Raw genomic sequence first — 17,114 nt, forward strand, 5'->3', positions numbered from 1 at the left:
GTGGCGCGTGGTGAGGTGCAGTGATCCCCTTCCCCGGATGTGGAGAAGGACATGTCGGTGTTTTTGGACCAGTAAGGGACATTACATCCCCGCCTCAAATTCCTCCCCCTCCCCTCACAAAATGAGTTGAAGTATCGCCTTCACGCGATGAACAGCCGCAGGTCGTTCCCTGCTGTCACCCATCTCCGATGAGTGGCGCTCAGCGTCGCGTCCCGGTCCACCAGCCGTGCGCGTGAGCCGTACGGCGTCCTCTGCAGGCTCGTGTTCAGCCTGCATCTCGGTGCCAGTGCGCGAGGGGGGATTTAGTGGCACATACCCAGCATGTGCCGATGATAAGAAGGGTATTTGCAAGACGTGGTGTTTCTGGGAATCGCTGCATGCATGTGGCATGTTGCTTTGATTACACGTGTGTTTTCAGCCTGTTATCAGCTAAGCTGACACTGTACAGTTCCAGCATTTGGAATGGCCGTTATTTTCGAGGAACTCTTATGGCGTGATCGCGTCACGATGGGCTCGGATATTTGCCGTTTCCCGATAGCTTCATGGGCTGTGTAACGTGCCTGATAAGTCGGTGGAGGCCATCTCGTGCCTTACGAAGGCTCTGGCACGCCTCTGACGTCACCGTGCCAGCTGTGAGCGCCTTGTGCTTTCCGCCCCCGCCCAGCTTGTTCGCAAGCCGCATTTTTATGTGGGGTCGGATGTATTACGAGTGAGGTTCTGTCCGACCTTGTGTGCTTTCCTGAGGCTTTTTAACCCTGAATTCGTTCAGTGATTAAATTCTTTGAAACTGTAGAATTTTTCCTGGTTCATTTCTCATGTGCTTATCAGGAGCAGCCGAGGGATAAAATAAGTTAACTCTTGAGAGTTCTTGAACTTGAGAGAGAGCTCGGATCGTGGGGACCACAGAGGCGCGCGTATTCCGAGCAGTTGTAACCAATGTTCACTACATAAGCTGTAGTGTTTTCGAAACGCTTTGTTTACTGTCGCCGAGCGCATCAATCATGTCATCTTGATTGTTTTCGTGGAATAAAATTGACGGTTTTTTACAGTTTGTGAGCTCATGATTTTTCAGGAATGTCACCGGTATATTAGCGCTCGAACGCTTTTTATCAGCGATCTTCTGTGACGCCCCAACCCATTTGTATGAGGTCTCCAGGACAACTGGGTCCACTCGCTTATGTTTATTTCTTGATGATGCTACTGTTACCGTTTACGTGTCGCTCGTCCCAGTTCGCGAAACGCGTCTTGTCAAACGTTATGATTCACTTGCTGTCATGGCATGGCGATAACGGACGACAAGCATTTGAGCTCGTCGCCGTTTTTTACACGTTGTAGGTCCCGCTCTATCAGTGCTCCAGGGCCTCTTTGGAGCGAGCAGTGTCGTGCACTCCGCTGTGTTCAGCGGAGGTGAGCGTGCGCGAGTGTGCGGCCGTGGACCCCGCTGTGTTCAGCGGAGGTGAGCGTGCGCGAGTGTGCGGCTGTGGACTCCGCTGTGCTCAGCGGAGGTAAGCGTGCGCGAGTGTGCGGCCGTGGACGCCGCTGTGTTCAGCGGAGGCGAGTGTGCGGCCGTGCACTCCGCTGTGTTCAGCGGAGGTGAGCGTGCGCGAGTGTGCGGCCGTGGGCGGGAGGCCCGGCGCCGCCGGCCGCCCAACATCCGTGACGGCCGACGGGCGGGTACGGGTATGGCACGGGCCGGCCGCCGCCCGCCGATAGCCCATCTCACGCGCCTGCTGCCGATGCAAATCGCCGACCGAGGGGCGCCGCCGCATGGCGCGTGTTGGGCCGCTCGACTGGCGCCGATCTCGAGCCCAGCTGTGCCGCACCCGCCGGCACCCCCTCCGCCTCCAAAATCGCTCCCCCCTTCCCCTCCAACCCTCCCCCGAAGTCAGTACCTCGACACAGACCGCCGCGACCAATGCTTTATTGCTGCACGTCCGCACACGCGCGCCAAGTTCGGACACCACACGCGCAGCCCGCTCAGCTGCGGGCGGGCGGCGCCTGCGACGGTCCGACCTCCAGGCCCCGCTTTGTACTCTGACGTGGCCGCCGGTGCGGTACCGCCGCCTGCCCGGCTCCGGGGAGACCCACCATCACCGGGCGCCGGCCCGACCCGACCCGGCCTGACCCGTCCGAGGCTACCCGCCGCTGGAATGAGCACGCCATTGGCAGTTGGGTTATTGTTAAGTCGCGGAATTTGTATCACATGCAGTGGCGAACGTACGTCGACAAACAGCTTGGTCAGGTGAGGTGAGAGGTGCAAGCCCCTCGTCTGCGGCCGCCTCTGTTGCAGTCGGATCACTCCTGCTCAAACTCTGCCTGCGCTGTGGGAATTTGTAGCCGCCGCTCTGGCGGCAGGTGGCCGGCCAGCGGAGGTTGCACGCGCGGCACGGGGCGCCGGCGGCGGGGCCGGCAGGTCACGGCCGCTCTCGGACGCACCTCTGGACGGAAAGCGACGCGAGATCAGACCGTCGCACTCTCTCATGCCGACGGACAGTCGCGCCTGCCCGATCCTTCTCACTTCTCAGACAGCCGCAAACGCGCACCAGCCCCGAAAGCTTGGGAGGCGGGCGGAAACGGACTTCCATCCGTATTTTTCCATGCAACGCCACAGGGCTGATACATTTTCAAAAGTATACCCGCTCTCCTGTGGTCCCTTCGTCGCTGGGAAGCCGTGACCGTCCGACCACGTGCAGGGCGGCCGCCATTGACCGACAGTGCGCACACGACAGCTCACCGCGATCCCATACTCGTCATGCGTTGGCCGTCCGTGGCCGTCATCCTGGACACGAAGGCACAGCTGGGCATCGCCATCGCAGCCGCGCAGCATCCCCGCTGCCCGCACACAAATGCCCCCATAGCTGTCAACTGCAGCCGGTCGAAGCCACCTTTCCAGAGCCGGACAGCGTTCCCCGGCCAGAGCGCAGCCCGCACGGCACGGACCAGCTGCTGGTGCCGCTTGCGGATGCCATCCTGCAGCACGTTTTCGATGCCCTACGTTGGCGTTGAGGCGGACAATTTCTACAATCACCTGCAAACTCCCGAATAGTAGCTCATCTTGATGCGTAAAAGCTATGCTCTTGACAGCACCTTGTCACATAAACACCTTTTTATGTCGGGTTAGCAGCGCTCTCTCAGACTCAACGTCGGGTAAAATATACGCCAACCCATAACGCGCATGTGAATTACCGTCTCGAGCAAAACGGCTTCCGTTTTCTCGCATTTCGCACTAAGCGCAGCCTCAGTTTGGCGTCGGCTGTCGGCCGCGGGCGACGCCAGCGCCTCTAGCGGCCGTGCCGCAGTTACGACCGCGACTGCAGCATCATAGAGTTGAAGTTCGAGTTGAACTTGAAGTGGCGCTTGTCGTAGAACTTGAGCAGCGCCGGGCTGTTGGGGTGTCGCTCCTTCAGGTGGAAGTAGTGCGCCTCGGGCTCGATGGATGTGGTGCCGCACTCCTCGCACACGTACATCTTGTTGCGCCGCTCCTTGTAGTTGTACTGGTGTTGCACGCCGTGCACCTTCAGGCAGTGCGACTCCAGAGAGCAGCGCTGCGTGAACGACTTCTCGCAGAGCATGCAGCGGTAGGGCCGGACGCCTGCGGGCAGGACGGGGCGCTCGGTCAAGGTCAGACGCGACAAACCCCGCCACTCGTCGGGGAACAGTGGACAGTTGGGGACGGACCGAGCGTGACCCAGCGTCAGCAGCAGCTGGACCAAAGCTTCCCCACCGTCTCGCTGTCCTGGACCCACTGGACCCACCGTCTCGCTGTCCTGGATCCAGGTCCACTGACCAGGTCCACCCTGACAGCTCAGTGAGGGGAGGATCGACTCAAGAGAGGTGACGGCCCCCGGCGCCGGCACGTACCCGTGTGGGTGCGCGTGTGTCGCTTCAGGTCGAACGTGTCGTTGAAGCCCTTGCAGCAGAAGGTGCAGAGGTAGCGCTTGACGTCCGAGTGGCACTTCATGTGCCGGTTCAGCAGTCGCAGCAGGTTGAACTTCTTGGAGCAGAGCCGGCACATGTACGTCTTGGGGTCCTCCTCGCAGACTGCAGCGGGGGGGGGGGGGGGCACAGGTGAGCTGAGGATGGGCAGCACGCGTGCGCCTCCAAACCGCACGGGCCAGCAGTATGGGTTCTGATTACAGGCCGCGCTATAACACAAGACGGGATTCCACGCACGAAAGGAAAAGGATAGCGGGACCATAATGATTACACGGTGCACTCACCGAAAACGACTCTGTGAAACGCAGCTATCTGGGCGCCGGAAATGGAAATGGCCGAGTCGTGCGAGCGGTGTGCCAATTAATGGGGATCTCGCACGCCACGCGAGTGTATCGCCACACAACATGGAAAGCAGCAGTGCGTAACCATGCAAACGATTCGCTCCAGAACGAAATGAGAAGAAGTCATTTCACGGAGCCATCAGAGACGCTGATTTGGTACTACAGCCTGCTTGCTGTGCCGGCAGCTGGCTGGCCCGGGATGCGGCACGAGCCAGGTGCGGTGCCAGGCCGTTATCGGCGGCGGCTCGTGGCCGGCCGACCAGTGTAGCCACGGGAGCGGTCCGGAAGCGGCCGCCCGTCTGGGTCCCCAGCGGCCGTTCACCTGCCCGCCGTCATAGCATCTGTTCGCCGGCACATGCTGTAAAACTCACTGATGGGCGGCAGTTTTTCCACTTCGAGGGCACGCTCGCTGGCGTGCGGGTTCTTTATGCCGTGGCCGCCGTTCACGAACTCGAAGGCGTGCGTCTCGGGGAGACCAAGCTGCGGACAGGAGGAAATTTTTGGCTCCTGATTCAAATACATTAAAAGAATACAATACTATCCTCGTAAATGTGGTAAGCATGTGTAATATCCGTGCTGCAACTCTCGTCGGGCCGTGTGGTGATCAGAGCAGATGCCGTCCCGCCCAGATGCCCCCCTGCGTGATGGCGTGACCCGGGGCTCCGTAAGCCGGCAGCGGCGCCAGGCTCCGTAAGCCGGCGGCGGCGCCGGGATCCGTAAGCCGGTGGCGGCGCCGGAATCCGTAAGCCGGCAGCGGCGCCAGGATCCGTAAGCCGGCGGCGGCGCCGGGATCCGTAAGCCGGCGGCGGCGCCGGGATCCGTGAGCCGGCGGCGGCGCCGGGCGGCCGTGAGGCTGCCGTGGCGGCGATCACAGGGCCGCGCGCCGCCGCCTTCCGGTCCCACACTCTGACAGCGCGGCGGCCGCCGCCGGTCTCGGCGTAATGGCTGCGCTGACACGGCCGTCAGCCGCGCACAAGGTCGGCGCCCCTCGGCGGCCGACCGGCGGTCGCTGTAACGGCGTCGCGGGGCCGCCGGACTCGGCCGGCGCCTCATGGCCGGGTGGCGCGACCCGCCCCGAGCCAGTCAGCCCCGGCCGTCATCACTGCACCCGGCGTCAGTCGTGGAGCGCGCCAAACAAGCCTCGAACTCGTGACACGAAACCAGGGCATAACCTCCTCATAGCCTCCTCATAACCTCTTCATAACCCCCTCATAACCCCCTCATAACCTCCTCATAACCCCCTCATAACCTCCTCATAGCCTCTTCATAACCCCCTCATAACCTCCTCATAACATCATAGCCTCCTCATAACCTCCTCATAACCTCTCAGCAAGCTGTTAGTGAGCACGGCTTAAACATTGGGCCGATGAGAAAGTTCCGCTAGCAGATCGGAGGGTTACGCAGATGTGTTTTCTTACATGAATGCTCTCTTTCAGGTATCTAATGTCTGCAAGTTGTTCTGGATGCGTTGTTGGGCCCTTGGCAATTGTGTCATCCAAAATGGCCGAAGAAAGACACGCCCCTGAAGTTGTTTTGTCAGCAACAGACCGTGACGTGGCGGTACTCCACTGGAAACAGTCTGAACCATTGTGCCTCGGCGCTAACCCGATAGCGTTGTGTGTCAAGACAATGCACTCAGCAACATCATTGTTTTTCGCTTAGTGCTTAGTAGTACGGTGTCGAAACGGTGGAGAGCAGATACCAAAACCCACACAACTATTATTGTAACTTTATTCCTCTCACCACCGTCTAATTTGGTACCAAATTGGTACCAAATGCCAGTTTTGCTCAAACTGAGACTGATTTGTACAATGCCGTACAATCTCTAGATGCCCGCTGAGTCGCCCCTTTTGCGTTGTACCTTCATGATGAGAATATAAATTTGTTCCTATATGTCTGTGGCAAAGCACACACTTTCAACCGTAGCCGCATTAAAAGCCTTCGGCGACTGTCAAAATTTGACACCGACGTTCCAACTTTTATCGAAGGCAAACCAATGTTGAGTCCGTATGGTAACCAGTATGCACATGTCGCCACCACACGGCACATCCGAATCTCGGCTGCCGCGCCGAGGCGTCTCAATGCACCACTAAATCTCGATTACCGTCAGTGATAATCCGTTTTCAACGGCAAAACGGAGAGTGGCCCCCAATGGACCGTTACGATTGAAAGCTTCATGCAACGCTGCAGACAGTTGCAAAATCGGCAATTATTTGAACTGGTCGGGCGTGCAGTGCCGTGTTATTGCCATGAATCAACAGATTACATCACAGGCGCTACAGACGTCCTGTTCGGCGCGCCCGAAGCAGCTGCGTCCGGGATCGGCCATCACTGGGGTCTCGTGATGACCGATGCTGGCTGAGGTAAAGCCACGGTGTGAGCTGGATTGAAATCGACCGTTCCGCAGTATAACACAAGGCAGTTTTCGATGGGATCGATGCTTCAGGTCCCCATCCGCTTTCATACCGTGGAAGTCCTGAGGGCACCACTACGTCGGTAGGCAATCACCTTCACTCCACCTCCCAGACCTTCGGCCGACCCCGACCCGACCCGACCCGACCCGACCCGACCCGACCCGACCCGACCCTCGCCCCCTCGCCTCCCACTCACCCGCTGGTGGAGCTGACCGACGCGCACGTCCAGACTGACCGAGCCGTCGGCGCCGGCGTCGCCGCCGACGGAGCGCGGCGAGCGGGGTGAGCTGCGGCCGGCGCGGATCGGCCCGGGCGAGCGGCACGCTGGCCCCGTCGACGACTCGGGCTGCTGTGCCGGCTGCGCGGCCGGCGGCGGCGGCGGCGGCAGTCCCGAGTGCAGACCCGTCACCACGAACTTGCCATCGTAGAGCGCGTCGGCCAGGCATGAGGAGACGACCGGCTCGGAGAGAGCCGGGAGCGAAGCCGAGTCGCCTAGCGCCTCGACCACCGTCTGGTGTGACAGCTCGGCAGCCGTGCCGGTCGGCTGAAGCAGCTGCTCCAGCCCGAACAGGTCGTGGCTGCCGTCCGCCAGCTGGGGCCGCCGACACTGCCGGCTTTCGAATCACCGAACAGCTCGGCCTCAATCTCGTACGGGTCGCAGAAGCCGAGCGGGTCGGCGTTGAAGGCGTAAGGCATGGGTGCGAGCCGCGCGCCGGCGCCGCCGGCCGCGTGCGCCGGCCATGGCTGCGCTGGCGGCGGCTGCGGCGGCGGCTTGCAGCCCTCCACCTGCTGGTCGATGTAGCTCCCCAGGAAGTTGTCCACACCGACTTGCTGCTGCGGCGGAAAGTGGCGTGGCGAGTAGCGGCCGCGCTCGCCGCCGCCTCCCGGGTGCGGCGCCTTGCAGCCCATCAGGCCGAAGCCGAAGCCGTTGGCGCCGGGCCCGAAGAGGCCGCCGAAGCCGGGCGGCCCGAAGCCGGCGCCGCCGGGCTGCCCGCCTGGTCCGCGGCCACCGCCGCCGGTGCCTCCGCCAGCGCGGTACGGCGAGCCTGGTGTCGGCGACAACGGGTTGGCGCCCGAGCCGAGCGGCGTCTGCACGGGCGCCAGGCCGGCGCGCGGCACGCGCAGGTCGACGCAGCGTGCCGGCGATGGTCCGCTCAGCTGGAGCCGGCCCCCAGGCAACAGGTTGCGCCTGTAGAAGGGTCGCTTTTTCGGTAAGGTTGGCGTGTGCGTGATCACCGAGAGCCGCGCGCGCGCCGGCGCCGCCAGCGACGGGAAGCAGCTGAGCGGGTGGGCGCCGAACGAGAGGTCGATAGGGTCGTCGCTGGGTGGCGCGGCCGACGCCGGGGGCGGCTCGGCCGACTCGGCCGACTGCCGCGCCGCCGCCGACTCGCAGCGCGACTCGTCCTCGTCGGTGACCGGCTCGTCGGCCTCGTCGTCGACCCGGGCGTCCTGCAGGCGGCGGCTGACGGCCTCGACGCCCTCCGTCTGTTGGCGCCACTGCAGCACGGCGCCGGGTCGCGTCCAGTCGAGCGCCTCGGCCCAGTCGAACGCCGACGAGGCGGACACAACCGGGCGCAGTTCGCCTGAAACACGCGCCGCGTCAGTACCGGCGGCGCCACGCCTTCCCCATCTGTTGACCCGACCGCTGCAAGCCGAAGTGTGGTCACAGCAAACCACTCCAACTGGGGCGACATTTGTGAAACGTTGTGCTCGATGCATGCTCCGTTCGAGCAGGATGTAAATACGATGATGATGGCGACCGAGGATGTACCCGTCACCAGGTGATATTATTTTGTTTCCAGGACCATGGTGCCATTTTCAGAGATGCTGAAAGCCCACGTAAAATTGAGGTCATGATAGGGATCAGGGATGTTGTCTCTTTTCGACAATAATTGAACGTGATACGCAAAAACGTCCATGACAATTTTAACAGGCGGATGTCAAAAGAGTATTGTTGTTTGTGGCAGTGTGACGTTACAACAATTCAGAGAGCCGATGAAAACGATATCATCTGGACGCTTTGTACACATTGTAGGGTTTGTCGGCGAGGAAGGCTCATCCTGCATTATGGGAGTGTGAAGTATAGTGCTGTGTGGTGCTATGGGCTAAACTTTCACCACGCGGGTATTGGCTACAGGAGATTCTGCAGGTAGGCGGCGCGTATTGAAAGGGCTGCGATTTCACTTGTAAACATCACATATCTTATTTCCTACGGGGCGCACGCTGTCGGTTGGGTATTTGAGCATTGTATTATAGTATTATTTATTTATGCTCATATTATTTAGGCTCTGCGGCGATCGACTACACGGTCATACAGCGCCCATCGGCGCACACAATCAAAAAGGCTATGACAGGCATGGCTTTGACGGCGACACCCGTCTTTAGCACACTTGTCTGCCTTTTCTGCTTGATGGCAACTGAACGTAACGCATCCCGAAGTTTCCACGCGCCCGGGTGGCTGCTTGAATTGCCCTTTGCTCGGGTGGTGGTCAACTTGACCCCTGTGATCTCGAAAAGGAAAAACGCTAGATGCACCAAATCCACAGGGTGGGATGGCCTGCATGTGAACTCACTTGTCAAAATTTGATGTTTCTAAAACATGACCCTGGGATCGAGTGAGGTCAAACAAGGTCAGCCCATGTTTGGTGTCCGAAGTACCCCCAGACCTTTTCATGTAACCGCTTTGGACGCAGATAGCTGTTCTTATCAAAATGTCGCTGGTTTTCCTTTAAGGTTAGTGATCTTTTATCTTTAGAAGGTCAAGATGATAAAAAGCCTATGAAACTGCATCTATTTTATCTGAATAAGCGTTAAGGACCACGCCAGGCGGTATATTCTTTCAAACAAAATGTTGAACAGGGTCATTTTAGGCCAGTGGCCTACTCGGACCTTCAAGAAGCTTATGGAATATGTCTGTTACGGCCCTTTTCTATACATTCGAAATAGGCACTAGAATCTACCAAACGAAGAAAGCTCCCACGTAAAAAGTAGGTTTTGACCTCAGTTTAACCTATACACCTGACTCTAGGTCAATGGAATTTGCCACAATTCTAGATTAAATTGCTTCATTGCCAAAGAACCTATCTCAGAGATGCATGACTTTGTCGAAAACCCCGTTGTTGCATTAGATTGAACGATTCCTTAGTAATGGCTTTCGCTGACAGCCACGACCTGACTTTGACCTGCCATAGGTTAGCAATCTCACAAAGTATGCCTGCTTTTTATACCAAACGATCCGCTGTTCGATTGCTTACGGCTATGCAGAGTTTGGCGCGACTACGCCGCGCCGTTTGGAAATCATTCTGAAAAAAACTTGGGGGGGTGGGTCAAATTGGGACGACGAGGTGACAACCTGAAGCAGCCTGAGACTTTAAAACAGCGAAACATTTTACCCCGTGTGCTTGACGCCTCCACTTCCCCTTCCCTCCGCACACTTGACCTCCGCCTACCTCGCCCGCCGTGTGCGGTTCTGTGTAGCGAGCCTGGAGCGCGCGCCGGCCGGGATCCTTGGAAGTGTTCCCGGCGAGGAAGCGCGCTGACTCAGCGGCTGTGCGTGAGTTGGAGCTGCGGGCGGCCGGTGCCCGCGGCCGCGGCCGGCACACGGCGCCGACCCTGGCCTATATAGCGGGACGCACGCACACGCACGGGCGCAGCGGCCGTGACCCAGCGGCCCGGACCGGCCCGCGCCACGTTTGGCCGCCACATCGTCCACGAGCCGGTGGCAGCGTTTGGGCGGCGCCGCGGGCCGCCGAGCTGGGGACGCTCGCTGGCGCGGCGACGGGCTACTGACCGCAGGTCAGCAGCGTCATTGATTTACCAGGATACTACCCTTCGCCGGGGCTGTTTTGCTCCCGGCCGGTTATTTATAGCGCTTGCCTCGATGTATGGAGAGTGCTATAAATAGCCGGCACTGGAGAGGGGGAGGGTTACGCACGAGCAGCTGTGCGCCAGTACGGAGCCGGCCGCGGCGGGGGGCCTGGGGAAAACTGGCCCGCAACGCGCCGATTCCTGGAAGCCAGGGTTAGTCGGGGTCGGTCAGGTCGCTGCTTCCTGGGCTTATTGGTCAGCGGCCAGAAACAGAGTGACGTTGCTGAAAGAGTGCTGCCGGTGTTTCCCCCCGTGTCACGGGTGCCCTGGTGATGTCACATCTCCTAGCGCATCGAGTGACCTAACTACTTGAATGCATGCGGATGCACGGTTGTCGAGCGGCGGACACCAAACCTTTCTCCGCCGTCCGTGTGGACGGGATAACGCGCCCACGGGCCGGGCCGGTTCGGTCTGGGCCTGGCTCCGGCAGGAGACGGCGCCGGAGTCGGCGGCGCGGGTGAGCCGGGTGGTCGACTCGACCGGCCCTTCCCACCGCGTCGTGACCGCCCGCAGCCGTCTCGGCGCGGCCGTCGCCAGTCACCCGCGGCCGGTGTAAGCCGGTCCCGGCGGCGTTCGCGGCGCGGCGCGGCGGGAGGGCACCGGCCGGCCGCAGCCGAGCAGCCCGAGGCGGTCGGCAGCCTCGCGCACCACCGCCGCTCAGCGTCGGGAGAGAGGGGCGGCGCGGTCCGCGAAAGGGAAAGCGGGCCTTGCGAACGGCGGGAGGTTGAGGTGAAGGCCGCCAGACGGGTTTCCGAGATCAGGCGGGCTTGGTAACGAGAACTGTGACGAAATCAGTCATCAGATAACAGAACACTCTAAGGGCAGATCCCGGGGGTAGCCCGACTTCAAGCACTCGCACTCACGGCGCCGAGAAGCGGCGATCGAGTTGCTGTGTAGGACGTCATGCAGACGATTTGTTTACTTCAAGCCCAAGCAACGAAAATAACGACAAGTGGACGGCTTCAAATACCGCGTAATTCGCCACAAGCTCTGTCTCAGACCCTCATACAGCATGCTCTCATAAACAGAGGTACAGCACGGCTGACCTGCGATCCATTCTGAGCAGAAGCTACCAACTCCTGCCTTCGGAGTCAGACAATGATAAGTCCCGTCCACGGGTGGCGCGGGTCCGTGTGACTACGCCGGCTCACTAGGGCCTGCTACGACAACGTGGCTGTGACCGTCACCGTCCAGTGCGCTGGAGGCCAACGAGTCCTATGTAACAGACGTAGATCGCATTCCGAATCGGATACCGACAGCAACACGGCCAGCACTGAACCTCCATCAGCCAGTCACAAAAGGTCTGGGGGCAGAGCCACTCTGGAGACCAAACGGAGAGCATGCTGCCAACAGGGTACTTCTCAGTAATCAGGCCATCCTCTTTACTTCCGCCAGTCTCCAGGCGGCGCCAAGATTTGCCGCTTCCTCCCTCCCGTGCTTTGTGAACTTTCCTTTCTCTTGGCAGCCATTTGGTGCTGGGCACAGCCATCGGGCATCAACAGCTGGACAGCCCAATTCTCCCAGCCAGTCTCGTATTCCGTTATTCGGCGGCATCGCCAGAGCCGCTGTGACGTCAGCTGCCGGGCATTGGCGCGTTTTTTGTTCGCCCGCCACCGTTCCCTCAGCGTTTGCCGCACAGACGTTGCGGGCGGCGGCGGCCGCCGAGCCTGGAGGTCACCTTGGAACCAGGCCGCATGCCGGCAACAAACACCGCGGCGCGCTGCTGCCACCAGGCCTCTGCAGTGCGCAGCCTTGGGCCGCTTCGTCGCCAGCTGAACGGCGGCGCGCTTCAGCTCGGCCGAACATCTCGGCGCGGCAGATGCCGCCAGCGACGCCGGGCGAGTCTGCTGCCGGACCGCCGACCGGCGCGGTGTCGCAATCGGCTGTTTCCCAGCCGACCCAGTCGGGGCCAGCCCCAGAAAACCAAGGCTGCGCCAACGGAGCGCGCGCACCCGCCCGGACGGCGGTACGCGCTGTGTGGGGAACTCCCGAGCACGCGGTATCCGCGCGCCGCGGCGTTTATTCGAAGCCATTCAGGGCGGGTGGTCGAAGTCACCAGGTTTGACAGTGACAGAATAGCGACATGTCCGGCTTCCAGCCCAGCGGAGGTGCAATGTCCGAAATCACGAAAATTCAGGACGAGACAGTGCTCAGCAAAAACCCCAGCATTTGCGGCTGCTATTAAAGCATCGCGGTGCACTCAGTCGTGACAGGGGCAGACTTTTACGGAACACAGGCCGGTTTTCCTACAGTTCACCGAAACTAGGCTTCCAAAGCAAGGCAGTCGTCCTTTCTGAGGCCAATCTATCAACACCACACGCCTCAGAGCCACGACTCAGAGACCTCTGACACGGCTAATGGACCCCATCGCTTCGGAGACCTCTGGCACGGCTAATGGACCCAATCGCTTCAGAGACCTCTGGCACGGCTAATGGACCCCATCGCTTCAGATAACTCTGGCACGGCTAATGGACCCATCGCTTCAGAGACCTCTGGCACGGCTAACGGATCCCATCGTTTCAGAGAACTCGGACAGGGCTAATCGCTTCAGCTGGGCTTACAAGTTCATCTTGGGCTTATATTTTCAAGATGCCTGAAGGTTTTGAAAATGGCAGGCGTGTGAAGTAAGAGATATGCAGACATTGGTATTTAGTGTGGTACGGTGAGACCAAATGGCCGCCAAATGAGAACCATCTGCATTTTGGGACTGCAGTAGTGTGGTAGAGAGACCTTTCGTTCGGAACACTTGGCAAGCATGGAAGAAGGGGGTCGAAACAAAATACCAAAGCAAGGATTTGTTAAGAAGGAATCCAACGAAACGAAAGGCATCTTACCCATCATTTGCCCTTTACGGAAAGTATGGTACGTAATGTGTGCCTCAAGCATTACCTTTCTTGCAGATTGTTGAGCCAGGCGTTCAGTGGCCGACACGCTCCACCCTGTTGCTCGTTAATCTCCCACGTGCCTTACTCTCTGTGGCATCCCCTTCCTGCTGACCGCATCCCACCCATTATTCCACGTCGAACATCCAACAGAGCCTTACTCACCCACGTACCGCAATTATTGCTTTTCGTCAAACATGTGTTATGGATGGACTAATAATCAAACACAAAAAGCCAATGGCATCGTCCAGTGATGCCGCCCTGCCGCCAAGAGGATTTGGTCTGAGACGGCGCCTGTGATCTCTAGCAGCTGTGGGGCGACGCCACCGCGGCCCTGGCCGAACGATCCGCCTCCAACACACCCACCTGATTACCGCGCTCGTTTTCAGCGTTTTTAGTGGAAGCGAAAAAGCTCAGAATAGGCTGCAGTGCTATATGGTTGTGACGCGCTCATATCTAGTGGTATTTGTACTTAGCTTGAGCAAACTGTGGAGTATAAGTGCTCGAAATACTCAAGCCGGACCTTCAAGTTAGCTAATCAGGCTGGAGCGGTGTAGATTCCAGATTTGGCCCGCAAAGCACGTGCAATATACTCGCCGACCAGCCCTGTGGTTTATGACCTGACCACGAAGGCTGAAGGTAAGGCGGAACGCAAGCCGCTTTATGACGTCACCGGGGTGGCGGCTGTCCTGGCGCTGTCGCGCCATTCAATCCTGACTGCTTGTCAGAACGGGCTGGAAAACCGCACACCCCGCTCTTTCCTGGTACTTCAGTGACACAGGGGGACTACCCGCGGAAGACGATGCTCTGATTATCCACACAAAGAGTTTCAGGCACCCGAACACACTGGGGCATTCAGCCGAGAGCTTTAAGCATTTCCAAACGCGGCCAACTTCTCGTCCTGCAATCTCAAAAACTAGTCTAACAAATAGATCCAGAGTCCGTGCGCAATAATCATCCATTACGTTTGAGTTTTGTACGGGCTCGCCGGATCTCTCCATCACCATCCCTGCACGAGCGGACGACCCTCGCTTCGTCTGTTCCCAACCCGCCCCCAACCCAGCGTGTGGCTCTCCGATGCACCGCGGCAAAAGTGCTCGTGGCTGCAACACGGCAAATGTGCTGGTGGCTGCACCGCGGCCCGTTCGCAGCCGCTGGCCCTCACAGTCAGAGTGACCAGGCCCTCCACTCAATGGCAGCCGCGCGATGCCAGGCCGGCTCTGACCGTTACCCGGACCCGCGCGCGGCACGTGCACGGCCGACAGGTGCCGGCCGTGCACGATGTGCGCAGCCCGCAAGGCGGTGCTTTCGAAACGTTCTCCGGAGAGCACCACTTGCATAATGTGACCGCCGAGCGGTGCCGGTCATGTGGCCAACGGCAGGCCAACAGCGCCGGCGAGCGTGCAGAGCGCGCGGCCCGGCCGTCCGGTGGCGCGGCCCGGAGGCGGGCGCACCTGCAGCTGTTGATTACCGGCTCCGGCAGGACGGCGAGCTCAAAGGCGCACGCCATCGCGTCCGGCGAGGCTCATCACGGCTCAGCTGCGCCTGGCAGGACGTGGCCCAAAGGCGATTCAGTGCGGACTTTTGGAGCGAAAGCGGCGAACACGCCGCGCCGGTTCCAGCCGCTGCTGCCCTGTGACCTTGCACCGCCATAATTTGGCGTCGGGTGAACGAGCCAGTTGCGGTCAGGCGGTGCGGCTGCGCAGGACGGGAGGGCGTCGCCCGCAGCCGGCGCCGGTCGTCGCGCCCGCTGCGCTCCCGCCGCTCTTTCACAGAGCTAACTGCTAAGTGGACCTTGGCCCGCATGTACGGAGATCAGACCTTGCCTAATTGCTGGGCTCTGACGACTGCCACACGCTCTGGTATGGTCGGGGGTACCACGAAATACCTGCCTTTCGAATGGGCTATAACTTGATGCGAATCGGCACTCTCCAAGCGATCCGCCCAACAAGCACCAAGGCACTGCATGCATTCGTAGTTGGTCAACACCCAGAGCCAACCACACCGGGGGACCCAGAGGTCACGGAAGCCCCTGGGAAGACGCGTTTAGGGGTGGTCGGCGTTGCAGTCCCGGCTAGCCGCCTGTGTGGCGTTGTGGGCCTGTCCGGGAGCGCTCCGCCACCTGCGACCGTCGCCGCACCGCCGTCGGCGGCGACCCGCCCCGGCCGGCACGCACAGGTCCGCCACGATCCCGTTCGCACGACCACCGCCTACCGGATAGTCCAGCGCCGCGGCCATGGACATGAACGGGAGTCTGACTGGCATGAAGAGGGGTCTGGTGCAAACCGACCATCTCATGCGGCCTCTGTAAGGCCACATAATGCTGTCTGATGCCGCAACGCTGCATTCAACCACAAAACAATGCACTTTCCGTTATGAGCGTTTTGTGGTTTCAGTCTGGTCCATTACCGTTGGCTGCGAAAACTCGTGGGTGCAGGAACACCTGTGGTTGGCATGCAATGCTTTACTGCCACTACCACGTCTGTGATGGGGTAACAGCGAGCGTGAGGCGGCGGAGTTTGGAGAGGGGCAACCTGGCTCTTCCCCACTGCTTTACTGCCACTACCACGTCTGAGATGGGGTAACAGCGGGCGTGAGGCGTCGGGAGTTTGGAGGGTGGCAATCTGGCTCTTCCCCAATCCCTTCCTAGCAAGAAGGGCAAGGATCCCTCTGGCGGAACCCAAAGCTGCAATCGGACAGTTTAGGACCCTCTGACTGTCTGCGGTGTGAAGAGACCCTCTCCCCTAGACCCTCTACCAGACAGACCCCTTCTTACCAGAGACCCTCTACCAGCTTAGGTGAGTGACCGCGCGATACTTAGTCCGTTTTTGGTGATTCCCAATCAACGCATTTAGTGTGTAACACAAGTGTAGTGACGAAGCCACTGGCACGCGCCGCGGCCAAATGGCCCAGGTGACGCGACCAGCAGATGTCGCGGCGCGCGAAGGAGCAGAGAAGTGCGGCGGGGAGCGGGGAGAGGCGCGTCAGCGGGCGGGGAACAGCGCGGGTGACCTGAGGCACGGAGGGCACGTGGACCAGGGTACAGCCAACATAATGGTGCGCAGAAACCCGACACCTCACAACAGGCGGCGTCAGTCAGGTGGCTGCGCCCCCGCGACGTGGTCTGAGCCGCCTCAGCTCTGACGTAGGAGCTCTGGCCGCGTGCACGCGCGGACCGCCGCCCGCCCCGGTCTGTCACTCTATATACTTTGCAGCGTTTCGATATCCCGATATCCTTCCCGCGCCTTTTTTGTCGTCCGTCCCACACGCGGTCGCAAAGTGGTGTTCTGTCAGAAAGGTGACGGGGATGGACGTGGGAGGACGAGACCGAACACCATTTTGGAAAGACATTTTGAAGGTTGAGACGATTTTGTGATGCTCGAAAAGGATGCTGTGACATAGTCTGGGGGACATTAAGATACTTTGGGAACGGAACACGCTAGAAGGGTTTGATGTCCCAACCTGTCTGCACATCATGCGGAGGTCTGTGTGAGTACTCTGCGGAAGTTTTCAAACATACCAATTTGCAAGGTTGCGTAATATCGCTCATCCTCACTCGCACAGACCGCAGCCAAATCCGTCAGTTTACGGTATTAAAGCCTTTCTAATGGTGTCGATGGAAACTTGGAGTACGACCGGCGTGCGTTGCCAGCGAAGTTACAATTTTGATGTTT

General features: G+C 59.8%; 1 protein-coding gene across 1 annotated transcript in view; it reads right to left on the minus strand.

Annotated features, from left to right (window-relative positions):
* Positions 1-1,906: 1,906 nt before the first annotated feature.
* The window catches only part of LOC119092545 (transcriptional regulator ovo), a 16,293-nt gene continuing 1,085 nt past the window's right edge, over positions 1,907-17,114 (minus strand). The window contains exons 2-7 of the mRNA XM_037215504.1: positions 8,061-8,274; positions 7,928-8,012; positions 6,888-7,283; positions 4,649-4,757; positions 3,862-4,041; positions 1,907-3,592 (exon numbers count right to left, since the gene is read on the minus strand). Coding sequence (XP_037071399.1) covers positions 3,300-3,592; positions 3,862-4,041; positions 4,649-4,757; positions 6,888-7,283; positions 7,928-8,012; positions 8,061-8,274 — 1,277 coding nt within the window. The 3' untranslated portion in view covers positions 1,907-3,299. The remainder of the gene's footprint in view (positions 3,593-3,861; positions 4,042-4,648; positions 4,758-6,887; positions 7,284-7,927; positions 8,013-8,060; positions 8,275-17,114) is intronic.

This window comes from Pollicipes pollicipes, unplaced genomic scaffold (genome assembly GCF_011947565.3).
Source record: "Pollicipes pollicipes isolate AB1234 unplaced genomic scaffold, Ppol_2.1 Scaffold_3447;HRSCAF=4054_pilon_pilon_pilon, whole genome shotgun sequence".
NCBI lineage: Eukaryota > Metazoa > Arthropoda > Thecostraca > Pollicipedomorpha > Pollicipedidae > Pollicipes > Pollicipes pollicipes.